General features: G+C 44.9%; 1 protein-coding gene across 2 annotated transcripts in view; it reads left to right on the top strand.

Annotated features, from left to right (window-relative positions):
• Positions 1–27,556, top strand: part of Srgap1 (SLIT-ROBO Rho GTPase activating protein 1) — a 283,518-nt gene that overhangs the window by 113,981 nt on the left and 141,981 nt on the right. For both annotated transcript variants that reach the window (XM_052164951.1, XM_052164952.1), the window contains exons 2-3: positions 15,838–16,033; positions 21,772–21,934. In XM_052164951.1, the coding sequence (XP_052020911.1) occupies positions 15,838–16,033; positions 21,772–21,934 (359 nt within the window). The remainder of the gene's footprint in view (positions 1–15,837; positions 16,034–21,771; positions 21,935–27,556) is intronic.

A 27,556-nucleotide genomic window follows, 5' to 3' on the forward strand; every position in this document is an offset into this window, starting at 1 on the left:
TAATTAAATAAGCCTAAAAAATATACCTGTCAATACAAGCCAAGTCTCTAACCAGGGTCTAAAGAAAGCTAAATGAAATCATTAATCTTTTATTTGTTCCTTTCCTAGTAGGATAAGCTGTTCTCTTATGGTGGAGGTATATATCTTGGGGGGGGGGGCTTTTTATGTGGGTACGTAGGTGTTTTGCCTCTCTGTATGTCTGTGTACCCCGTGGAGGCCAGAAGAGAAAGTCAGATTCCCAGGACTGGAATTAGAGTTGGTTTGATGGCATCATGTCAGGCCTGGGCTTTGAACCTGAGTCCTCTGGGAAAGCAGCCTGTGCTCCTACACACTGAGTCTTCTCTCTAGCTCTGAGACAGACTTTTAAAATATATCTATATTTGAAAGATATCTAAAACCTATTAAATAGATTTAAGTGGACTGATTTTTCTATTGCTGATTAAATAAGATACTTAATAAGGAAACCACATTTGCCTGGGAACCTGGGAACCTGGAAGGGGACAAAGCATGATGAAGTCTGGTCACAGTGGGAGAGCAGTTTGCAGGGAGACAGAGAAGGGAGCGAATGCATGGATTAGCCAATATCTGTCACCAAGAACATAACATTTTAACTTCTCATTCTCGTTAAGACCAGCACATCAGCGTACCTGCTGTGCTCCGGATAGATACTTAGAAACACATTATTTGTATCTTAAAAGTCACAGAGTTTTGAACTTATATGCTTTATTGTATAGAACATGGTGCCAATAATATGATCGATACTGTCTCATAAGAAGCCACAGTATCCAGGGAAGGGCAGAAGATTCAGATGTTTAGCTGGGTTTTGAGAAATATTCACATTTTAGGGGCTCTTTCAGTTTTCTTTAGACAATGGAGATGGCACTAGACACTTGGTGTGTTGGCTTTCATATGGTATGTGAACTCTCTGATTAAGTGTTAAACACACTAGCATATTTTGAACAATCTAGGGAATAATCTAGAAGCCCATGCCTGGCTCTCCCAAGTAAACTTGAATTAGGTAATTGTACTTGTAATGACTGAACATGATATTTTGTACCATAGACTTTATACCGAGGTAAATTGGAATGGAAATCTTATTAATTATCTGACTTTAAACTTGCTTCCTCATCTGTAATGGAGGGCCCCGTATGATAAGATGCTCTCAGAATGATATGGGCTTACTATAAACATAGCACAGGGCCTAGATCATAGGAGTACCTGTCGCCTTGGAGATGTAAATGGGAACTTGCCTGAGAGCCTAAATTGTTTTCCAGTAGAGACTTTAAAACCCTAATTGCTGCAATAGGGAAGACAGCTCTCATTTGGAAAAGCGTCATTATGCAATTACTTCAATAGAAAGGACTTAAACTAATTTTAAGGTTCTCCATTCCTAAAACCTATGTCAAGAAAGCCATGTGTGAGCTCCTGAGCATGCACCACAAGACACCATCGTAAATTGTAGCCAGTGTCTAGAGGGAAATGGGAACTTGGTATTCTCTACAGGTCAATGATTTCCACATGCCTTCTCTTTCTGATCATGAAAATTGATCTACTAAATCAGCCCTTAAGTGTCCTTGCTTAATTATGAGGAAGTTAATGAAACTCTGCCTCTTCCTCATTCTAAGTAACAACCCCACAGTGGATCATTTAGCACTGCATTCCTTAAACTGGTCTTTCCTGGGAGGAAGATAAACTCCAGTCATTGATCACTGGGAATTTATTGCCTTTTATCCTGGGCCGCTTTTGACAGAATGCAAATTCACTTTTCACGCATCTTCTGAAAATCTTAATAGGCCAAAAATATATCTGGCTTTCAAAAGCTGTTGAAAACTGATGCTTCATAATACCGAGGCTAACATCACCTCAGATAAGGGTATGTGGTGAAGACTTGGAAAGCTGAATCTCAAGTTCAAATCCCAGGTCAGCAGTCAGGAGAACGAAACACAACGGGGACACAGCTTCTTGCTTGATTTAATCCCAAAGAGGAGGATCTCTTGCTTCTCATTTGTTGTTGGTTTGTCTTATTGAAAATGCATTTTTTCCATGCTGTATATTCCAATAACACTTTCCCCTTTCCCTACTTCTCCCTGTTCCTCTCCCTCCCTCAGATTTGCCCACTCTCTTTCCCCCACTAGAAAAGAAACAGGCTGCTAAGAAATAATAAAAAATAAAATAAATAAATAAATAACAAATCACTATATGACAAAGCAACCAAACAAGAAAAGCCAAGGGGCATGGGGGAGAAAAACACAAGAAACACATAGAGATACAGAGACTCAGGAGCTCGAATACACAGGGATTCCATAAAAGCCCCCAAACCGGAGGCCATACTATATGCACAAAAGACCTATGGAAGAGAAAAGAAAAAATATGCCCTGACACCAACATGATGAGGCAGAGAACCTCCAGAGGTGTTGGTGAGTTCACTGTCTGTTCCATCTACCGCCAGGTCTGGGACCTGCCGTACTTCAGAGTGGTGTTTCCCTCTGTGAGGCATCTTGGAGAAAACTAGATTTCCATTGGCAAGTGGCTATCAATTGGAGATCCCCTCAGGGATGGGGGCCTGAGTCCACTTCTCCTTCAGCTCTTAGACCCCCATCTGGGGCAGACCTGTGTAAGCCCAGGGCATTCTGCCTTAGTCTCTGAGGTCATATGCACATGCCATTCCTGTTAGATCTAGAAGGCCTTGACTCCTCCAACCCCTTGGGCTCTGACATTCTTTCCCCCTTCTCTTCCAAAGAGTTCCCAGACTAAGCCCCAAGAGGAGGGATTTGATAGGAATATCCCTTTTAGGGCTGAGTGTTCCAAAGCCTCTTAGTCTCTTCATATTGTCTGGCTGGAGGTCTCTGAGTTTGTTCCCACCTGCTTCAGAAAGAAGCTACTCTGATGACGGCTGAGCCAGGCCTGGGATATCAGTCTAGCAGGATGCGGTTAGGAGACAGTTTATTGCTACCTTCCTTTAGCAGAACGGTAGTGTTTGGTTTTCCCCTAGGCTCCCTGGCCTATCTAGTCTCAGGCTCTTGGCCACCCAGGCAGCACTGTGTCTGGGTTCTATCTCATGGAGTGGGCCTCAGGTCAAGCCAGGTAATGATGATTGGTTACCTCCTCCACCTTTGGGCCACTATGACACCAGCGTCTCTTGCAGGCAGGTAACTCTTGTACATCAAAGGGGTTGTAGCTGTTTTGGTATTCACCTTTCTTTCTTGGTAGCATGCAGACTGCTTTCTGGGACCATGAATATTAACTAGTCAGTATGGGTGAAGGCTCTAGGCAGGCACCAGCTCAGCCTCTCCGTGTTTAGTAAGTGGCATAGGTTTTGTCTTTAGCAATAAGGCCTGGCCATCCATTTGTGGGGAACCACCAGTAGCCTTGGCAATAGCTGGGTTCTTTGGGGGTTCCCATGGGACCCCTTTGGCCAACAATTTCATTAGATGAAACCCGTACCCAGTATTAGAATGCATTTGATGGTACAGCATCTCCAGTTGGTGCTCTGCCACCCCTGTTACTTGGTGATTTCATTTAGATCACCTTCGTATATGTATATGATATAGGAAAATTTTACTGTATTGGATTTTTTTTTTTGATTTGGGTTTTTTTTTTTTTTTTTTGAGACAGGGTTTCTCTGTGTAGCCCTGGCTGTCCTGGAACTCACTCTGTAGACCAGGCTGGCCTCGAACTCAGAGATCCGCCTGCCTCTGCCTCCCAGAGTGCTGGGATTACAGGCATGCGCCACCACCGCCCAGCTTGGATTTTCATATGACTCAGAAAAGAGATCTCTCCCTCTCCCTCCTCTCCCTCCTCTCCCTCCTCTCCCTCCTCTCCCTCCTCTCCCTCCTCTCCCTCCTCTCCCTCCTCTCCCTCTCCCTCCTCTCCCTCCTCTCCCTTTCCCTCCTCTCCCTCCTCTCCCTCCTCTTCCTCCTCTCCCTCCTCTCCCTCCTCTCCCTCCTCTCCCTCCTCTTCCTCCTCTTCCTCCTCTCCCTCCTCTCCCTCCTCTCCCTCCTCTTCCTCCTCTCTCTCCTCTCTCTCCTCTCCCTCTCCCTGCTCTCCCTCCTCTCCCTCTCCCTCTTCTCCCTCCTCTCCCTCCTCTCCCTCTCCCTCTTCTCCCTCTCCCTCCCCTCCCTCCTCTCACTCTCCCTCCTCTCTCCCTCCTCTCCCTCCCCTACCTCCTCCCCCTCTCCCTCTCCCTCTCCTTTCTTTATTTAATGTTTTCTTTATTTACATTTCAAATGTTATTCCCTTTCCTGGTTCCAGACCTCCCAGAAATCCCCTATCCCATCCTACCTCCCCCTGCTTCTATAAGGGTGTTCCTCCCTTCACCCCTCCCCCATCTTTCCTCCCCCTCCTCCCTCCATTCCCCTACACTGGAACATCTATCCAAGCCTTCATAGGACCAAGGACCTCTCCTCCCATTGATGCCTGACAAGGCCATCCTCTGCTACATATGTAGCTAGAGCCATGTGGTTGGTGGTTTAGTCCCTGGGAGCTCTCAGGGGTCTGGATGATTAGACTGTGATTTTGGCCATGGAGTAGATGCAGTTTGATTCCATAGAGACCAATGATAGTATTTAGTTTGCTGGAATTGTTAGTAATACAATTCCAAGGCAGGCAAAGACCATGGGGAGTCGTACATTGTGACAGAAACCTGGAAGGATACTTATGGTCCTTCCTGGAGCCCAAGCCAAAGGCCAGGGTATCAAAAGTATCTTGATTAATGTAAAACTATATTTATACCACTCAAATTTGCACAACCTTCTAATCTACTCTACCTATTTTTCAGAGGCACCATTGGTGGTGACTCCATTGGCTTTCCTTTTCAGAAAGCATAGCCTGTATTATCTACACCATTGGTTCCGGATTTGATTTTCCTTTCTGCATTGCCCATTTAATAATAGGCTTGTTGTGGCTTGGATATGATAAGTTCCCCCAAAAGGCTCAAGCGTTGAGAGCTTGGTCCCCAGATAGTGATCCAATTGAGAGCTGATTGAATCAAGAGGCGCCTAACTTCATCTAAATAACCTACTGCTGAAGTCGTATTTGAGTGGGTTGTTAGAAGACAAGACCCAGTTGGAGGAAATGGGTCACGTGGAAGTGTGCCTTTCCTAGAATATCTTGTCCTGGGTCCCTTCTGTGCTGGCTCTCTGCTTCCTGAGCACTGCAGAGTGAATAGCTTCTTCAGTACCACACACACTCTCCTCATAATGTTCTGCCTCAACGCAAGTCCACAGCAACAGGCTCAAAGAACACGGAACAAAATATCCCTAAACTGCAGGCCAAGAGAGACCTTTTCTCTGTGCCACTCTTTGGAGGCACTCGGTCTCGGGGGTGAGGTGGGGGTGGGAAAGCTAACTCACAAAGCCCTTCTTCACATGCTAAGGAAGTGTTTTCCTGTCTTATACTTTACAGCCTTCTTCTACATGTGGATGGACACTGACAAGCGGGTGGGCATTTCGCAGTCAAGGAGACACATTTCTTTTCTTTCCTTTTTAAAGATTTATTTATTTTATGTACATATGAGTACACTGTAGCTGTACAGATGGTTTTTGAGCCTTCATATGGTTGCTGGGAATTGAATTTAGGACCTCTGCTCACTCTGGTCAGCCTGCTTGCTTTGGTGAGCCCTGCTCGCTCCAGTCAACCCTGCTTGCTCAGGCCCAGAGATTTATTTATTCTTATAAATAAGTACACTGTGGCTGTCTTCAGACACCCCAGAAGAAGGTGTCAGATTTCATTACCGATGGTTGTGAGTCACCATGTGGTTGCTGGGATTTGAACTCAGGACCTTCTGAAGAGCAATCAGTGAGTGCTCTTAATGGATGAGCCATCTCTCCAGCCCAAGGAAACACATTTCAGTGCCACACATCTAAGTGGGACCCTTGAGGTCCATGCCTGCCTTGTGTATAAGCCTCATCTTCTGACCAAGCCAGCTAACTCTCTTCAGAGACTCATTTGATGGGCTCTGGATCCACTCATGAGAAAGCTAGCTTCTGTTTCCCTGAAGTCTGAGCAGGCCAAACAATTCTCTTAGATGGGTATTGGCCAATTCTCTTACATTGGTAATTTTGATGGTTTTAATAGTTATACCTTTTTAATAGTATTTTATTAACACCTTTAAAAGATGAGCAAATAGCCTCTTTGTCGAGGATCAAGTGGCCATAGGTGTGTGGGTTCATTTCTGGATCTTCAATCCTATTCCATTGATCCTCCTGTCACTGTACCAATACCATGCAGTTTTTAACACTATTGCTCTGTAGTATTGCTTGAGGTCAGGGATACTGATTCCCCCAGATTTTCTTTTGTTGCTGAGAATAGTTTTAGCTATCCTGGGTTTTTTGTTGTTCCAGATGAATTTGATAATTGCTCTTTCTAACTCTGTGAAGAATTGAGTTGGGATTTTGATGGGTATTGCATTGAATCTGTATAGTGCTTTAGGCAAAATGGCCATTTTAACTATATTGATTCTACCGATCCATGAGCATGGGAGATTTTCCCATTTTTTGAGATCTTCTTCCATTTCCTTCTTCAGAGTCTTGAAGTTCTTGTCATACAGATCTTTCACATGTTTGGTAAGAGTCACCCCAAGATACTTTATACTGTTTGTGGCTATTGTGAAGGGGGTCATTTCCCTAATTTCTTTCTCAGCCTGCTTATCCTTTGAGTATAGGAAGGCCACTGATTTGCTTGAGTTGATTTTATAACCTGCCACTTTGCTGAAGTTGTTTATCAGCTGTAGGAGCTCTCTAGTGGAGTTCTTTGGGTCACTTAGGTAGACGATCATGTCGTCTGCAAATAAAACATCCAATGGAAAAAAGATAGCCTTTTCAACAAATGGTGCTGGTTCAACTGGAGGTCAGCATGCAGAAGAATGCGAATTGATCCATCCTTGTCTCCTTGTACTAAGCTCAAATCCAAATGGATCAAGGACCTCCACATAAAGCCAGACACTCTGAAGCTAATAGAAAAGAAACTGGGGAAGACCCTTGAGGACATCGGTACAGGGAGAAAGTTTCTGAACAGAACACCAATAGCGTATGCTCTAAGAGCAAGAATTGACAAATGGGACCTCATAAAATTACAAAGTTTCTGTAAGGCAAAGGACACCATCAAGAGGACATATCGGCAACCAACAAATTGGGAAAAGATCTTCACCAATCCTACATCAGATTGAGGGCTAATATCCAATATATATAAAGAACTCAAGAAGTTAGACTCCAGAAAACCAAACAACCCTATTAAAAAATGGGGTACAGAGTTAAACAAAGAATTCTCACCTGAAGAACTTAGGATGGCGGAGAAGCATCTTAAAAAATGCTCAACTTCATTAGTCATTAGGGAAATGCAAATCAAAACAACCCTAAGATTTCATCTTACACCAGTCAGAATGGCTAAGATTAAAAATTCAGGAGACAGCAGGTGTTGGAGAGGGTGTGGAGAAAGAGGAACACTCCTCCACTGCTGGTGGGGTTGCAAATTGGTACAACCACTCTGGAAATCAGTCTGGCGGTTCCTCCGAAAACTGGGCACCTCACTTCCAGAAGATCCTGCTATACCACTCCTGGGCATATACCCAGAAGACTCCCCACCATGTAATAAGGATACATGTTCGACTATGTTCATAGCAGCCCTATTTATAATTGCCAGATGCTGGAAAGAACCCAGGTATCCCTCAACAGAAGAGTGGATGCAAAAAATGTGGTATGTCTACACAATGGAGTACTATTCAGCCATTAGAAACAATGAATTCATGAAATTCTTAGGCAAATGGATGGAGCTAGAGAATATCATACTAAGTGAGGTAACCCAGACTCAAAAGGTGAATCATGGTATGCACTCACTAATAAGTGGATATTAACCTAGAAAACTGGAATACCCAAAACATAATCCACACATCAAATGAGGTACAAGAAGAAAGGAGGAGTGGCCCCTGGTTCTGGAAAGACTCAGTGAAACAGTATTCGGCAAAACCAGAACGGGGAAGTGGGAAGGGGTGGGTGGGAGGACAGGGGAAGAGAAGGGGGCTTACGGGACTTTTGGGGAGTGGGGGGACTAGAAAAGGGAAATCATTTGAAATGTAAATAAATTATATCGAATAAAAAATAAATAAATAAATAAAAAAAGATGAGCAAATAGTTTCATATTTACGAGGTATGGTGTATCTACTTTACGATGTTACACTCATACAGATTATTGGGATATTTTTATTGTATTAAGGTTTTGGAGTCTGTCTCTTTAATCTCAGTTCTCTTGAGAGAGAGGCAGGAGATGATCAGGAGTTCAAGGCCAGACTTTTGGTGATTTTGAAGCTAGGCTGCTTGGGCTACATGAGACCCTGTCTCTAGACACAAAACCAAAAGTCTGGCAATCTAGGCATCTTTCGTGTGTTCAGTGTGATGGGTGGTCAGCGTGGATTGAATAGCTTCTTGGATTTCTCTACAATGTAACTGAAAAGCAATTTCTTTCCTCTATAAGAAATTAAGTGGAGATACAGTAGTCATTAGTTCTATAACAGAAGGTAGAGGGAGATGATTCATTCATAACTAAGCTAGGGAGAAACACGAACGCCACTCACTCCCACAAAGGTTCTGTTCTGGTTTCCTGAAGGTTTTAAAAAGTTATTATTTTATCTTGTTCCTGCTGCTGGTGGTCATTCACTTTGGCCACTAATTCGCCATCGGAATTACAGATGGAATTGTCTTGGTAGGTGTAGAGCACTTAGCATTTCGTCATCTGTTTGCACACGCCATTCTCTGGGGTGCAGGTCAGATTCCCTTACCACCTTTGCTCAGAATTTGTTCAGTGTCTTCCCAATGGGGCTTCTAGAAGCTGCCACGTGTGCTTCGTAGTTTTTCTCATCTTGACACAAAGTAGAGTCACCTGGGAAAAGAAGGGAAGCTCAGTTGAAGACTCGACTCCATTATGCTGGTCCAATATGGGGCAGGCACCGCTATGGGGGAATTTCCTTGACAAAAGATTTCTGTGGGCTGCACAACACAGCTCATCCTGTGCAGTGCCACCCCTGGGCAGACGTCCTGGGTTCCATGAGAAAGCCTGTCAGTATGCAGCCTTTCCGTGTGGTTTTGCTTCAGGACCCATCTCCAGACCTTGGATTTCTGCCTTGGCTTCTCTAAATCATAAACACTTATCTCCCACAGGTTGCTTTTGGTCGGCGTTTGACATAGCAACAGAAACCTAACTAGGATGTGTGATTAAAAGATTTACCTGTGAAGTTACTTGTCCAGTTAGACCAACAAAATCAAAGTAGCTACCAGGATATTGGTTTCTACCATCAACCTAGTTTGGGGAAATGGCCGATGAAGTATGACTAAGACCTTACTTCCTAGAATCCTCATCCAGTCTGTTGTTGCTTAGCTCGTGACTTTACCTATCACATCCGAGAGTTGGATTACAGAAGTTGAGGTGCAACCTGGTACCCCTTTTTCTCTCCATCCTCACCGTAGAACACTTCTTTCTCATTGCCATAAGTCCCACCCAGGATGGCTCCTTGGTACCTCTTTGTCCCATAGTGTCCCCTTCGCATTTCCCAGTGTTCCCAATATCCTTACCTTCAAGGCTATGAAGATCAGCAGCCTCTGCTGTGTGTGTTACCTGTGCCACTTACCTCAGGAGAGGGCCTGTCTTTCACTCTGCCATGCAGAACCATTACAGACTATGGCACAAGGAGATGATCATAGATGCTTTTCTTTGCATTTTCATTTGTGTGTGTGTGTATGCATGAGTATGTGTGTGTACATGTGTACATACATGCATGCATGTGTGTTTGCATGTGTATATGCATTGTGAGTGCATGTATGTGTGCAGTGTGTGCATGTGTGCATGCATGTGTATGTGCATGTATGCATGCATGAGTGTGTGCATGTGTGCATACATGTGTATGTGCATGTATGTATGCATGAGTGTGTGCATGTGTGCATGCATATGTGTGTTCATGCCTGTGTGTGCATGCATGTGCACCTGAGTATGTGCATGTATGTATGCATTGTATGTGCATGTATGTGTATTGTGTGTATGTTCATTGTGTGTGCATGTGTGTATTGTGTGTACATGTGTGTGTATTATGTGTGCATGTGTTTATGTATTGTGCGTGCATGCACTGTGTGTGTGTGTGTGTGTGTATTGTGTGTGTATAAATGGAGAACAATTTATGGGAATTGGTTCTCTTCTATCATGTGAGTCCTGGGGATTAAACTTTGGGTTTGTTGGCAAGCTTCTTCACCCACCAAACCATCTCACTGTCTCTGTATTTTCCTCCTGGAAGTCGCCTGACTTGCATTAGTAACAGTGTGCCTCTCTGTTTCCTGGTTGATAGACATAGTGTGTGGTAAACTTACATTACCACATTCAATTCTGACCACAACCCTGACAGGCAAAAACACTTGTTTTACAAGAGGAAACTTGAGGGGCCGAATGCTCTGCCTCAGCCACATGACTTGTGACCGGAGACCTGTCCAGATTATAGCAGAAACGCAAATCCTTCAGAGTTCTGATGTGGAGAAATGGCTTTTGCTTATTCAGTCCGTTCACCTATTCTTTTTTCTTTTTAAAGAAACCAAAAACTTTGCTTTTATGACGTTTTCTTTTCTGCTCTAAATTTTCAGCTTAAAGAGCAGATTTCACAAAAATTTACACCTGTTTAATTAAGCGACAGCCACCGGGTTGCATAAACATTCACCTGAGCGGTGAGCACATAAATGACCAGTGGACTTGCCTGGAGTCTGACTGGGTGATTCATCTCTTGAAGGCAGGAAACTGATGGTCATCTGGGTCATTCCCTTAAGCCCTCTGGTCGAAGGTCCTAACCCGTTCCAGCAGAACACAGACGCTTGATGTATGTGGAAGAAACCCAACCCCATAAAGGGAGTGAAATAACTCGGGTGGTCTGTGGTGCTTGTGCAACTATTACTGTACTATTATTGGCGAGGTGAGTGCAGTATCCTTCTGGTCCACATGTTTACACTGTAGCCGTCACCTGGTACATATAAAGCAAGATCACACAGCATCTTCTTGTCAAACCCTCAGTTTGCCACAGAAGTTTAGGGAGTTAGGAATTCCCTTTGTCAGAGCAATAGTGAGACACTCCTCTGTTTCCTCTATTTCTGGGCAGTATGATTTAATTGGGTGTTTATAGACTTTTGTACCTTAGAGGAACTGTCTCTTTAATATATATATCTTTTCTCCCACAGCACTTGCAGTAGTTTGGAAGCACTGTGCTAATTTGGGTTGTTGCTGTTTCTTCATTTTGTTTGACGCTCAATTAGGAAAGAAATGAAGAACACTCGATTTAAAACCTAACAGGCTGCCTGCTGTGGCGGTGTAGATGGAGGCAGGCAGATCTCTGTGAGTTCCAGGCCAGCCTGGACGACACAATGAGTTCCAGACCATCCAGGGCCATATAGTGAGATCCTGACTCAAATCTTAACAAACTTGGAGAGGCTAAAGAGATGGCTTACACACACAGCTCTTCCAGAGGACCTGTGTTGAGTTCCTAGCACCTACTCTGAGTGGCTCCCAGTCACCTGTAACTCTAGCTCCAAGGGGTTCAGCACCCCTGGCCTCCCCTTGAGGGCACACACAGATGGAGACATAATTAAAACATACATGTTTAATATAACAATAGCTGAGCCTGTATTAAAATAGCCATTATGACTATTTAGTAGATTCTGGTCTAGACTTTTAAATTACAACTAGCAGAACCCGCCCAGAGACTACATTTCTTTTTCTGCTGTTTTTTGCAGGAGTGTGGGCGTCTTGGTAATAAATCCTTTGGGATGCTCAGTTAGGAAAAGCATCCCTATCTCATTACAACTGATAACAATGTGCATACATAATGATATCTGGTCAATCCATTCCGTGTATCTGCCTTTGGATAAAATCGGGACAAATCGAAAATACCTAGGAAAGAGTCGATTTATGTAAGCAGCATTTTAAAGGCTGTCCACTTTGACAAATGGAACTAAAGGATAGCAACAAGGTCGTAGCTGGTGTCACCATTGTTTAAAATGTATCAACATGTTTAAAATGTATCACCTGTCTAGGCATGTGGTGCATGCCTTTAGTCCTAGCAGTGGGGAGGCAGAAGTAGGTACATCTACACGAATTGGAGGCCAGCCTGGTCTATGCAGTGAGTTCCAGAACAGCCAAGGATACACAAGGAAACCTTGTCTCAATAAACAAGTAAATAAGTAGCATCTGGTTTTGAGATAATAATTGGTGCATGCTGTCTACTAAGCCAGCAGGTTTGAGCATCTTCCGAGTTTCACAACCATGATGGATCAACTGCCCTGATGAATTGTTAGTTGTTTTCATCATCCCCAGAGAAGTCCTCACCTAGCAGCAGCCACGTCCTATGACCTCCTAGTCTCCCATCCCCCCAGCCAACAAGTGAGCCCATCGCAGACACTCCCATGAATGGAACAGTCAGCTTAGTGATGTGCTGCTGGCTCTCTTTTTTTGAGAAAAGGTCTCGTGTCATCCAGACTCCGTGTAGCGGAGGATGACCTTGTCCCTGGCCCACCCTCCTCCCTCTGCTTCTCAAGTGCTGGGGTGACAGGTGTGTGGAGCTGCCCTCAGTGTGTGTGGTGCTGGACCTCAGACTCGTGCTTTGTGTGTGACAGGCAAGCACTCTGCCCGCTGGGCTGCCGGAAGTGTACGTGCTGCCAGAAGTGTACGTGCTGGAGTTTCACCTTAGCATATGTCAGGTCTTCGTCGTTTTGGTTATCAGACAATATTCCATTGTGAGCCGTGCTCCGCTTTGCCCCTTTGGGAAATGATAGGTTTATCTCCATATCTCCCCTTTGCTAACAATACTACCATACACACTCACGTACATGGCTTTGTATGGAAATATATTTTCACTCCTAACTATATATATCCTGACATAGAAATGCTGAATAATCTGGTAATTCTGTTTAACCTTTTAAGGAAGTGCCAGGATATTCTGCAAGGTGACGGAAACTATTAAGACTTCTGATGGCATCGTGTAAGGATTCTAGTTTCCCCGTCGCTTCTCCAACACCCTTTGCTCTCATTGTTGGTAGAGTCCTGACATCTGATATCAGGGTATCAGCTCTGCTTTCTATTTTCATCTCCTGGTAGCTGATGATATTTAACAGTTTTCAATAGTTCATTAAGCCACCTTTTCATCATCCTGGGAGGAACCAACTAAGATCCTTTGCACATGATATAAGTTGTTTGGGTTTTTTTGTTCGTTTGTTTTATTGTTGAGTTAGAAGAGTTCTTTGCAGAAGAGTTCTTTGCATAGGCTACATACAAATCCCCCTGTCTGGTGTCTGATTTGCAAGCATACCTTCTACCATGTGGGACGTGGTGTCCTTCTACTTCCGGCTGGGTATAGCTGTGTGTCTTGTAATCTCTGCGATTACTCCAGACATCATGTCTCCCATACCCTCCTTCCCTTTGTTACGAAATGCCTTTAGCTCTGTAAGGTTCCTGTGTCCTACCAGACAGAAGCTGAGCGTCCTGAGCTTGGGACTAAACCTAAAATCCAAGCTCAACAATGATGCGCTCAGCTATATTAAAATGACCCTCGAATCTGGGAATAATGATTCTCATGGAGTCCGACCCGGGAGAGTTGCTAGGCCTTAATGGACCATCCTAGAATCTGGGGCTGGGAAGGAGCTTGCTTTACTTGGTGCAGAACTAAGGCTCACAGTTTTTCCAAGAGTTTTAATTATTTCTACCCAGTTGAAGAAAGCCCATATAACTGCTAGGTAACTCTGATTAGACCTGTAGTGGTGATACTTTTATTTCCTATTGGATCCCAAGGTGAGAGGAAGTAAGCGTGGGGAGGACCAGTTGGTCCTCCTAAAGTAATTGACTCATTGTTTCTTAGCACAACAAGATTTGCTAAAAAACATCATCTTAAAAGACTTACTGGAATTCCTGAATGAGAAATATCCACATCCTTGGTTTTGTTTTGTTTTATTTTTCCTTCTTCATAAAACAGAAATAATTATGTATTTTTAGGAGAAAACCTTTGGCAGCCATACTGATTATAATACTACATTGAAAACCACTTCCTTTGATCGACTGTGAACCAGATGCCCTTTCTTGTAGTTAAAAGTCTGTTGGTGATGTATTTTCTCCAGTAACAGTCACATTTCCTTGAGGTTGGGACAGGATCCTTCAGCCCAGAATGAACCTGAGGTCTACCTCCTTGCTTTTCCCAAGGGACCCCAGAAACAGCATTTCCTGGAGCGTAGCAGACCCCAGGACAGACAGACCTCTTTAGGCATCTCTGCCAGGCTACAGCTGGGGCTTGGGACAACTGCTCAACACCACTGGACACATGGGAAGGCAGCAGGAAGTGTCCCATTGGTCAGATTCACAAAGGAGAGACAGGGGTCGCAGGGGAGCCCCACTTATCAACTGGTTCTTAAAGTGCTTGCTTTGCTCTTAGACCCAAACTTACTCTTTGTAAGGCAGGTGATAACGGAGTAAATATTATTATAATTCAGTATTAGTCAAGTCAGCAAGTTTCCTGACTTGCTCCCGCACCCACGCCTTAACCGCCCAGCTGTTCATGAGTTTAACCAAGGGGGGGGTTCAAATCTGCCATCCGCTCTATCTGGAAGGGATTCTACTAGGAATGGAAGAAAGTGCTCTTGGGGCAGGATCCATCCCATTGAGTTAAGCTGCTGGTCTCTTTTAGGGCATAGGTGTGAACACTGGGGCAGGAGGAGCACAGGCTTCTCCACAGAGAACACTCTTCTTGTCTCCGGAAGTTAGCCTTAGACCTTGGAACAGTAGTATGTGCGGTAGTGGGACTTGTTTTCCAAACAGCTTTCTCTGCAGCAGGCACTTACAGATAGTTTTGCATCCTCTGTGTTTGCTTTGTGCTTTCTCTGAATCCACAGGCGCACATTCTCCATACTTCTAAAGTATCGAAATGGTCAAAGGAGTCTCAGGACTATGTGTGTCGGTAAAGGTGTCCGTTTGAACAATGTGTGCAAAGTCAAGCCTGAAGAGCTGCCTCGGTGCTGTTAATAGAATACTAAGTTGGAGTCTGTGTGCTGCCTGGTTATGAATGGATTATTTGGATATAGAAAGGAGCTATTTTTAGGCCCGGCATGCCTATAAACCCTGAAGCTAAGTGTTTTACAAATGAGGAGTGTATGCCCTAAATAAGAATTGCCAGATGTCAGTCTCTGCGTGTGCCAACTGACAAATGTTTCATGACTCCTACGTCTGGAAGAGATGGTGCCCATTTCTTTTTTATGCAAGCTCAAAAGGGAGAGTTAACATAAAATGTCACTGAACGTTTTTATAATGCATTCTGATATACCAACAGCACCCCAGCATTGGGAATTATCTGAAAGGCTGTAATTTCTTTCTCTCATGACTCAATGTGTGTTTGTAGTATTACAAGTGTGAGACGTATTTCTATTCAAATTTGCTATACTTTCCCTCTCAGTCCCCTGTCATTTTTTTTTAAATAAGGAGGCCATCAGATGTTTTAAAATAAAACAGCCCAAGGGCCAGTGATATGGCTCAGTGGGTAAAGCTGATGACCTGAGTTCAGTCTCTTAGACAGACACGGAAGAGGGACAGAACCAACTCCTAGAGGTTGTCCTAGGTTTCTGCATCCACTCTGTCTTGCACATGTGCCCACTTGCGTGCTCACACAAAAGTATGATGAATAAATGGATATAGTATAAAAAGTAAGAACTAAGCTGGGTGCAGGACTCCGGCAGAGGCCTAAACAGGGCCATCTGTGTGATAGGAGTCACGCTGTGTGCCTTGCCTGTTCACGTGTCCTGGTCACTTCCATGACATCATTGGGGGATTCTTGTCTTTCTTCAGAAATCCGAGCCCAGCTGGTAGAGCAACAAAAATGTCTGGAGCAGCAGACAGAGATGCGAGTTCAGCTGCTCCAGGACCTGCAAGATTTCTTCAGGAAAAAAGCAGAAATTGAGACCGAATATTCTCGGAACCTGGAGAAGCTGGCAGAGAGGTTCATGGCCAAAACAAGAAGCACTAAGGACCATCAACAATTCAAGTAAGAAAGGATGTTTCCAGCTGCAGGTGTTGCTCTAGGGGCTGAAGGCTTGCCTAGCATGCATGGGGTCAGAGGTTCAATACCTGGTTGGGTGGTGAGAGGGGGAAGGGAGGAAGGAAGGGGGAAAGACTTGAGCTATTGGTTCAATACCTGTGATGCAGGTAGGGATAAGGGAAGGAGGGATGGATAGATGGATGGAGAGAAAGACAGATGGACAGATGGACAGATGGTGAGGAGAGAGACTTGATTCAGATTCACCTTTCCAAGGCGATGGTTACTCTGTCTTTTCCCCAGACCTGTTTGGTTGTAGACATTTCTTTTGTCTATGAAGTTATTGGCAAACATGTCCCCATAAACCTAACAGCCTTTCTCCATTCCCACTTATGCTACATAGACATAAGTTTGTATTTTAAACCAGTGTTTATAAAATTAACAACTACAGAAAAGGAGCTGACATCAGTCATAGTAGACATTGGAAAGGGAAATAGTTGTTTTAAACAAAGCCTCAAGATTTCTCCTCTTCCTCCTCCCCCTCCTCTTCAATCTTTTCATTTCTTAAAACCACATCTCACTTTGTAGCCTAGGCTAGCTTGGTACTTATGACAGCCCTGCCTGCCAAGTACCAGGATTATAGGCCTGCAGTACTCTTTAATGATTTTTGTATGAAAGCAAGCTTTTGTTTGGGTTTAATGCTCCTGGGGAGCATGCTCCACCTTCACCCAACATGTTTGTAGTCAATATAATCAAAACTTTTAAAAAAGAAAAGACTTTCAGTAAAAACTCATGGGTGAGCATGGCTAAACTTTAACACTGATGTACGTCATTAGATTAGAAAGAACATACAGGTGATCTGTTCATGAGAATTCCCCTATAATGTAAATCCCAGGGTCACAGAGACAAGTAGGCAATTGCATACAAGTGTACCAGCAAGGGCAAACACAGGTACCATGGACAGAGAAGGTTGAAGCATGTTCTATAATGGAGATAGAGAAGGGAAGGGTCTTGGAAGAGTGGTGTGTGTGTGTGTGTGTGTGTGTGTGTGTGTGTGTGTGTGTGTGTGAGAGAGAGAGAGAGAGAGAGAGAATGAGTGTGTGTGTGTGTGTGTGTGTGTGTGTGTGTAAGAGAAAGAGAGAATGAATGTGTGTGTGTGTGTGTGAGAGAGAGAGAGAGAGAGAGAGAGAGAGAGAGAGAGAGAATGAGTGTGTGTGTATGTGTGTGTGTGAGATGAGATGCACAGACGTGAATGTGTACCTGCTATGGAGGCCATAGAGCCTCAGGTGTTACACACCTCTCTCCACCTCCTCAGTGTTGGGGTCCATAACTCAAATTCACACACTTGTGCCTACAAGGCAGACACTACCACCTGAGCCATCTCTTTGGCCCCAGAGAGTGATCCATTAGTGAACACATACTGACTTGCTGACTACGAAAGGGAACCAAGGAAGGGAACCTCTTGGTTAAGGACCAGAAGGGCAGGGTTATAGGCCCAGATTTGTAAAACAGTCGTTATTTGAGAGTATGTAATCGGATGGGCAGTGTGGCCACAGGCATTCATTGGAGCACACCACAGACTCTTACATGTCTTTGTGGGCAGTTTGGCCTTTGTCCTGCAGACAGAGGAATCTTTGCAGCATTTTAAGTTGACCTGCCCACACCTTCATTCAAGTGACAGGCAACAGGAAGATAACTGGGAAGGGAGAACACCTAGGGTCTCTCATGGTGTTTGGCCTTGTGTTCTTAGCCACCCTAGAGGGAGGGGCAGATACCCAGATGGAGAGATAGTAAAACAGAAGCATGGGCTTTTGTTTCAGAAAGCTCAGTAGGCCAGGGAATCTGGAAAGTGCTGTGCTATAAAATATCCCAAAATTATGGTTACAATATAATGGATGCCCTCATGATACTCCTGGATTCATAGGGAGGCGAGGAGTGCTTCCCTGATCAAAAAAGAAAGGACAAGAGAAGTGAAGGTCTGCATATTCACAAAGCTACCCATCCCTTAATCCTGCAGAAGAGCAGTGGAAATGAGGTCTACACAAGATGAAGATAGATAAAGATAAAGATGATAAAGATAAAGATAAAGATAAAGATGAAGATGAAAATAAGGTTTCCACTGTAAGCCTCTCCTTGTTGTCCTCCAGTTCCAGAGGATAGCCCACCCCAATGATGGGGTAAATAAAACCCAGCTACCTTCCCACACAAAAGCAACAAAGAGACCCTCCTGCTCAGCCTGGGGATGGGGGTTGCTACTGAGAACCGTGCCTCTTTCTTCTCAGCGACCTTGAAGTTTCATTCTAAACCTGTCCATGACCTTGAAGCCCCGTTTAAAAGGAGAGTAGCCAGGTTATCAAGATGGCCTAGCAGGTGGGGGTCAAGCCTGATAACCTAAGTTCAATTCCCAGAACTCACATGATGGAAAGAAAATAAACTACCGGAGGTTGTTCTCTGACCCCCATGGACCTGTGCTTCTTCAACTAAATGCAATTAAATATTTACGCATGCAGCTTCAAATTGCCTTTGACTTGCGCATTCTTTATTATTGAATGTGGAGCTGGAGATGAAATGGATTATAAATGGATCAGAAACTCAAAACCCAGCTTCATTAACAAGCCAGCCAGACTGGGTCTGAATAATGACTACTGCTTGACTGAATCATTATGTACCTTCTCTGAGCTTTGGTTTCTCTAATAGGAGGCGTGGGACCTTGTGACTGTAAGTGGCAAAGTCCTTGCCATGACTGGTGGCTGGCATGCGCATGTGCATGTGCATACGCATGTGCATAGCATTTCTGTTCCTTTTTCCAGACAAATGCGTTTTAGCAAAGTCATGCTCAAGTTTATCGAAGCTAGACCTTGGATCCTGCTTTTACTCCATTTGGGGACAGTATCTGTGCAAACGGTCCTTAATCTAAAACTATCATCCTAAGTGAGGTAACCCAATCACAAAAGAACGCATACAATATGCAATCGCTGATAGGTGGATGTTAGCCCAAAAGCTCAGAACACCCAAGATATGACTCACAGACCACATGAAGCTCAAGATGAAGGAAGACCAAAGTATGGATACTTTGATCTTTGTTGGAAAGTGAATCAAAACACCCATGGCTCACAGCCAACCAATAGAATGAGAATAGGGTTCCCAGTGGAGCAGCTAGAGAGAGAATCCAAGGAGCTGAAGAGGTTTGCAGCTCGCAGGAGGAACAATAGTATGTACCAACCAGTACCCCCAGAGCTCCCAGGGATTAAACCACCAACCAAAGAGTACACGTGGAGGGACCCACGGCTCCAGCTACATATGTAGCAGAGGATGGCCATTTCAGACATCAATGAGAGGAGAGGCCATTGATCCTATGAAGGCTCTATTCCCCCATCAGAATAGGGGAATGCAAGTCTGGAAATTGGAGAAGGGTGAGCAAGGGGGGATGGGATAGGGGGTTTTGGTGGGGTAACGTGGAAAGAAGTTACCATTTGAAATGTAAATAAAGCAAATATCTAATTAAACAAGTTGCTACTGCAAATAAAAATGAGCAAGGCTTGGATCAGCGTCCCACACAAAGACTCACTCTGATACTCACTTTGGTCCTTATTCAATCTTTGGTAAGCTTTAGAGCTCTCTTGTTGACAGTCAAGACATAGTAAGTGACTGTGGTAAGGATTAAATAGAGTTAATGTTAAGTCCTGATCAGAGCAGCCTCCAGATAAAAATAGCTAACTTTATATGCTCAGCACTTGCTATGTGCCCAAGGCATGATGGCAAACATTTAAACACAGATAGGCATGCAAGTCATCTTCATAATGACCTCATGAGACAGGTTATGCTATTTATTCATTGTACAAAGAGTCTGAAGTGCAAAGATGTTGGCAGTGTTGTCCCACGGCCGCATAGAAAAAAGTAGGAGCTGAGCCTAGAATAAAAAACAGCTACAACCTTTCATTAATATTTATGCAAATTTGAGACAGGCTCTCTCCACGTTATCCAGGCTGGCTTGGGATTGGTTGTCTTCCTGCCTCAGCCTTCCAAGTTGCTGGGATTGCCCACCTGTACCTCCAAGCCTGACTTCAAGTCCCCAACCTCAACCTGCCTACTGCTTCTTACTCAATAAATGATAGCTGCTATTATTACTATGTGATTATTGATATCATGGTTGGCGCTAATAGCAAGGGAATGATAATAATGTGTTTTATACAATCGATGAAATACCATTTGACTCTTTCGTCTGAGTGGACACTGAGAACACAAAGATACACGAAATATTCTCAAGGAATTTGTAAGCTCCTTCAGGACAGAGGATAAACGTAGTTCAAATGAACATAGAGCACTTGCCTCTGGGGCTTACTAGACAGAGGGTGTCAACCAAAATCCTCTACGTATCTGCCATGGACACGATGTTCCTTCTTGATGGTTTGGAGATTAAAGATGTCCCAGGTCAGGGCTGGAATTCCAGGGTGCAAGGGCGTTTCTTCCTAGGATCCTTTCTTGTTCTGATCTTGCTTTTTTTCTTTTAGACACAGACTTTTAACTGTTGTGATCATAAAAAGAGAAAGCAGCTTAAGAATATGTTCTATGGGCATGTAGGGGAAGGGGATTCCTCAGTGGGCCCATGTATAATGTATAGTAGCACACATGTATTTGTAAACCCTGCACTCCTGCAAGAAGGCAGGAAGTAAAGACAAGAGAATCTTCATTAGTTTAAAGGCCAGTAGCCTGGCAAACACAGTGATAAGCAGTGAAGGCCCCTATTTAAACTATGTGGAAGTCGAGGGCTCCCACCGGAGGTGACCTCAGAGCGCTACACGTGTGCCACAGTACATGTACTCTCCTGTCTCTCCCCCTGCTCCCTCACTTCCCTTTCATGTACACATGCAAGTTAAAAAGAGGATAAATTAATAACACCCCACATCTGATCACATTCTTTGCCTGGGTCAGCACAGACACTGCCCCTTTGCCATTTCATAGGTTAGTTTTCTTTTTTAGATTCAACAACAAATTGCATTTTCAATTTCTGTTATCAAGCAGTGACTTTTTTGTTGATCACTGTGTCGGGATGGAGTTGTTCTTTGAGTATGTCTGTATATATGTCTAAGTTTGTGTGGCTTTGTAGATCGTTTGGCTTTATCTTCTAGAATAAACTAGGATCGCTTATAAATCTGAGATGGCTCTGTGAATTTCATTAGGACACATGGCATGCCGAGAGCCCGCAAACTTTTGAGTTGTATTCATAAGCCTCGAGACAATACCATAAAGCTCAGATTCCTCGGGAATGTTTTTTGGGGACTGGTGTCTATGCATCCAGGGATTAATAAATAACCCTCGAATTTGTATTCTGTGGAAAGCATGCCTGGCCAAATTTCTTTTCCAGCAGTAGGCTGAACACTCAAAGCAGACTTTGTGAGCTGCGGCAGACCGGTCTGCATGTGAGACAGTAGCCAATAGATTTTCATGTAAACACAAGTGCTTTCCTTAGCAGGGTGCTAAACCCGGGGGCTGCCTAAGCACTGTCTACATTGGACTCCTGGGGCCCTGGTCAGGGGCTGGAGGTTGTGCCAGGGTTTTTGAGCCAAGTTTTCTTTCCAGGCCTGGTAAGTTGAAGGATCCCTGCAGGCTGTAGCATGCCCTGATCTAAGAAACGCTCAAACCACAATGAACAGTGGTAGGCACATCTGCTGCGGCTCCTCCGCCTACATGAGCTGCCTTTCTCTTGGCTGATCCTGTGGGTAATTCTGTCCTTCTTTATCTTGCAGGAAAGACCAGAACCTGTTGTCTCCAGTGAACTGCTGGTATTTGCTCCTGAACCAAGTGAGGAGGGAGAGCAAAGACCACGCCACCTTGAGTGACATCTATCTGAACAATGTCATCATGCGGTTCATGCAGATAAGCGAGGATTCCACCCGGATGTTTAAGAAGGTAGACTCCATACACCCTGCCTTAGTGTGCTTCCAGACAACCACCTTGCCTACTGCCACAAAAGAGAAGCGAATTAAAGGCGAGACAATTCTAAAGACACAAATTAGAGGGTGAAACCCGAGCATGTGTACTTACACTGTATGCTCGTAAGTGTGCGCGTGTGTGTGTGTGTGTGTGTGTGTGTGTGTGTGTTTTGATGTATACATTATTATCTACCAGGTATACTTATTTATATTCAGCAAATTAATGAATATTTGACCGTGAACAAAAGAAATATGTGGGTAATGAGTACCTGCAGGGTGCTGGAGAGATAGGTCGGCGGTTAAGAGCTTACACTAGTTAGCTTATCCTTAGAGGACCCAAGTTTGTTTTTAGTACCCAGGTTGGGCAGCCTACAACTGTCTGTAACTCCAGCTCCAGGGAGACCTGAGGCCTCTGCCCTCCATAAGCATCCACACTCATACCCATACACACACACACACACTCTTAAGTAAAATAATAAAAATATTTTTTTAAGTACCTGCAGTTTTCACCTCTATTTCCTCTGACCCCCACACTTAGACAGGAGGGCCTCGAGTTCTTTCTGGGCTCACGTGTGACCAGGCTTGTAAAGTGCATCCCCTGTGTGGTCCTCCCAGGAAAATGTTATCGCACTGTTGCCTTAAAACCCAGCCTCAGAGACTATGAGCGACTGAAGTGGGGAAAAAAATATTCTACGGGGCCCAAAAAACTCAGTTTCTAATACATTAGGAAGCTTCCTCCTTCCTGAATCCATTTATAGAAGCAAACAAACAGAGCAAAACACAACAAAACCTGGGCTTCTAAGTCTTCGCGTCGTTGTCAGCGTCATCGTTGTTAGCTTCAGTCAGCCCACAGTGAGTACTTTCATTGTTTGGGCATTTTTGTTGAGGACAGTAACAGAATTGGAGCATTTCCTATATAAAGACTCCTGGCCTAGCTTTCAGTTTCTACGTTGAGAACATGAATCTCCACAAACCACCCCAGTTTCGTGTTAATAGTGTTCCATGCCTACATTGATGCCCAGACCTTTCTTCTGTGATTTTTTTTTTTTTTTTTTAGCTTCAGAAAAGGGAGGGGAGGCGCCATGTCGATTCAGGCTTTATTTGTGTTTCAAAGGGGCCTCTTAAAACAAGGGGATAGTGTCACCGAGGCCAGCTGGAAGGCGGCTCAGCTGTGCCTGATGTAGGCACATTAGATTTGATTTCTGATCTAGAAATGGAATTTGGCGAGTTATAAGACACTGTATGCTGTGTTAAATAGAGAAGGGGGGGAGAGAGAAGTATTTCGAACAAAGGAGAACTTTCTGTATTGGATCTAAGACTAGGCAGAGAAATATCAACATCTTAAATAAAAGAGCTTAATGTGTGTGTGTGTGTGTGTGTGTGTGTGTGTGTGTGTGTGTGTGTGTGTGTGTGTGTGAGTTTCAGCTGAGCCAGGGAAGTGAAGGAATGGTCTTATTCTTCCATGAGCGCCTTCGGTGATACTCAGTGGGGTTGTATCCGTGAGCATATGCAGTGGCCTAAGTACTGGGCATCACTGCAAAGATGGAAGGAGGCTGGTCTCAGGAAGGTTGCAGGGAGCCTACATTTAGATACAACTAAAAGACGCTCCCCCAATCTTGGGGCATTGGCAAGGATTCATCCAGGATTTAGATGAGGCTAGCTCCTCATGTCTTCATCTGCTGAGCTGTAAGTCTTGTAGCTGGCAAAGCTCAGTTAGAAGACACATCCCCACTTGAAAGGAACTCATTATAATAATTACGCATTCCCAAGCTAAAGAGATGTGCAGCCCACTGTGGGAGCCTGGAGGTCGGGGAATCTTCACTTAACCTAGGGGACAGAAAAAGCTCCAAATAAGAAGCTCTGGAAATGGAGAGGGGGAGCTTTCGTGAGGCAAGGAAAGACAAGGGGCCTTTCCAGAGACCTCTCCTGACAAGGGCACAGGCTTAATGAAGCCGTAGAAGCAAGGACAATAGTCAGGTGCACTTGACTCTTCTGCTCCCTCGTTTTTTGTGATCTTGGGAGATTGTTCTCAAGATTCAAGAGAATGCCTTCCTGAGACTGAACAAAGCAAGGTTGGACAGAGGGAGAGCCTGGAGCTCTGTGAGCCCTGGGGTTGTCTCAGATCCAAGCGGGGATCCTTGGATTTTAGGTTTGGAGGCCTTGAACTCGGAGTGCTCTTAGGAAAGGCAGCTGCCTTCGACGGAAGGAAGTTCTCAATGGCGATTCCCAGCGAGGGATCAGCCATGAGTTTCAACAGCACACAGCCAATATTCCCAGGAGTTGAGGAAATGAAATTCTAATTTTTGTAAAGATGAATCTGGGGAGTGCATGGAAAATTAAAAAGCAAGCGGACACACGCCTGCTTGTTTGATATCAGAATTTGTTACTCGCTTAGATGCCGAGGCTCGTCGATGTCTATGCAGTAGATTCCCACAGACTTGGTTGTTTAGTGGGGGTGTCATGTACACACTGAAGGGGCTTCTCTCTCAATTATGGCCGATGAGCTGGAGAGGCTCAGTCACTACAACCACAGAGACAAAGCTTACTGAGGACCTGTCAGCCTACTAACACACAAGCCCGGTGCAGCCCAACTGCAGCTGAGGACACCGCGCTGAAGTCCCAGTCTCAGGTCCTTGGACTGCTAGACTTATCTTTTCTGCTTACTTTTGAGTTGTTGTGCTTTCTGTTCGTTTCAGTCTTGCTAGGGAGCCAGGCCTGTCTCCTAGTATGATTCTCTTTTCTCTGCCTCTCCGTGCTGCGATTACAGACCTGCACCACCACATCTGGCTTTTTTCTTTCTTAGGCACCGAGTTTCCAGTTCTCCAGCTGGTTTCCCAATGTTACAGTGCTAGATTGGCTTAGCAGCCCATTCTCTGTTCAGATGGAGGCATCCCAGGGGGCCTGATGTGGCCTTCACAAAAACTGTGGCACCTTTGGTGTGTGTTCCTTTGAGAGAGAGAGTTTGGGGTATCCTCATTTTTCAGAGCATCTCCTATCTTTATGGACATCTGTACAGATGCTGTGTGCTTGATAGTCCTGGCTTCTTAAATGTAATCAGAGGCAGAAGCCTTTTATCCAAACTGTTCTGTCAAAGCAAGAGTTTGGAGCAGGTAATCGCAGGAATGCTTTTATATCCAAATGGATGTGATTATCAAGAAGACTCTGTAGGAATTCCCAATTCGATGCAGAATGGTAGGGAACAACGTAGAGACCTGATTCTTCATTAGATCGGAGCAGTTGTAGAAGTCCTTGTACGTGAATTTGACTCAGAAGCGGTTCTGGAAGCGGTTCTATATGAACCTGGCCTAAAGGGCTCCAGGCACTGTGCCCCAGCTCACAGGGCTTCACAGCTCTGAGAGAGGACAGATACTATCTATAAACCATGTTTGGGGGTCATGGAAGAATATGCTCAGGGATGTAAGTGGAAGAGATATGCCTTCTGTGCACTCATGTCTTAGCTCATAGGTGTTAGACAGTTTGTGGCTACTCCAGACGTTTTTAATTTTGAGGGGAGGGGAGCTGATCATTGGTCACGTTATGAGAATGGCCAAATGCTTTCAAGATTAGGTTTTGGTTTGGCTGTATTCCTCTCCTGCAAACATCTATTCCACCCCTGAGCATAGACTGGGGGACCAGAAGGTCTCTGTGTGCTAACACAGAGACAATTGCTCAACCGTAGTGATCGCCGCTCTAGTCACACTACTAGGGACGAAATTAGCCTTGATGTCTCTCGACTGAAGAATGTATAACAAACATGCGTACATACACATGATAGAATTTTTTCATATGCAAAGGCAAATGAAATTTGCAAATAAATGGATGGAACTGGAAAAACTGATATATTCCGTGATGCGAACCAGGTGCAGAAAGACAAGCTTCTCACGTGGGCGTCCTCATTTGGAACCCTGAGATTTTTTTGTGTGACCAACTTGTACTAGTGCCTTCTGAATCCAGGGAGCTAGGAGAGGGGCATTGGACTGGAGAATGCCTTAGGGAGGAGGGCTAGGGGTGGGGAGGTTTCAACAGGTCTGGGCCTCGGAGGGGGTTGAGGAAGAAGAGACTGCAGTAGGGAAGGGCTAGTCAAAGCCCACAGTTATATGAAAATTCTAGTGCTGTATAAACTAATTAAAAAGCATAGGTTAAAAAAAAAAAGAAGGGAGATACCCCATGTAGCTGGATAGCGCTAGCGGCCGGCGGGGGGGCGCTATTGCTTCCTCGGCCCTGGAACCCGGCCGGCGGGGGCGCTATTGCTACCTCGGCTCTCAGTCTTCTTCCGAGAATCTTTCGGTGGATGGCTAAGACACAGACTCACAGCTGGTCCAAGTGCAGAAACTAATTAATTGATGCCGCGGGGGGGGGGGGGGGGGTGCTCAACTCCAAATGAAACATAAACACCACCGCCACCCCTCCCAAGGCTCCGGGAACATAAGGAGAGGCAGGGCGGAAATATTGTGAGAGCCAGAGACTAGGGAAGACGCCTGTGTAACAGCGACTTTTGAGGGGACAAAGCTGTCCTAGTCATGGACACACAGCGGCTGTGGTTGCCCTCATAGCACACCCCTGCAATCATTACCCCACTGCTGCTGACTTTGCAGTAGACTGGGCCTGTCATCAGTCCTGGGCTGGGGGAGGGTCACAGCTCTACCACCCCCTGCACAGCAATGGGCTCCTGGTGAATTCTAGGGGAGAAGAAGTTCTTGCCTTCAGTCGGGGACCCATCGGTGGGCCCACAGGGCAGTTCTAAACCCGTGCCCCGGCACATGGTTGAACCCAATGGGTCACAAAAAGGACCTGAATGTGTGGGAGGGACTGCAGGGAGGAGGAGAGGTTGATGGGTGTGAGGAGGAGGGGTGGAGAGAGTGAGCAGGCTCTGTAGCGCACAGTGGAATCATGGGAGAACAGACATAATGAAAATTACTTTTTTTAAAGCCTGACGAAAGCTATCTGTGGATGGAAACAGCAAACACGTCAGCCATCCACCCTAAATCGCTGAGACTGGCCTCAGGCCCCTGAGAATAGCCCTCCTTGGACCTAAGCGCATGGCTTATCAGATTCGAACTCAGAGATCTGAATCCTTAGCCAAGTTCGGCCATCACGGATTGCGTGGCCTAATCTGACAGGACGGAGAGATGACGACTAAAATCCAGTCTTTCTTTCATTTTGCTTCTGTCAAAGTCAGCTCTGATTATGTGCTTCAGTGTGAAGGACAGAGAGAGACATTTCATGGGGATAAAGCCGTGTCACCAGAGGGAACGTTTAAAGTAAGTTACTTGTCCAAACAGATGTTTTAGTTGAAGTTAATTAAAAAAATAAAAATACACACAAACCACTGGTGTACTGCCCGGTCTCTAAGGCTCTGTCCTTATTTTGAGACCAAGTCCATGAGGGGCCTGTGGGATGGCTCAGCAGAGAAACCGAGTTCAGGGCTGGACACGTGGCTCTGCTGTTAAAAGGTAGACCCACCACCGAATAAAGCACAGAACCTACATGGTAGGATGAGAACTGACTCCCGCACGGTGGCCGTGTGGCCTCCGTATGCTCACTATGGCTTGTATGCGACAGCACCCCATGCACCCCCACGCCCGCACAGACAACACTT

This window comes from Apodemus sylvaticus, chromosome 20 (genome assembly GCF_947179515.1).
Source record: "Apodemus sylvaticus chromosome 20, mApoSyl1.1, whole genome shotgun sequence".
NCBI lineage: Eukaryota > Metazoa > Chordata > Mammalia > Rodentia > Muridae > Apodemus > Apodemus sylvaticus.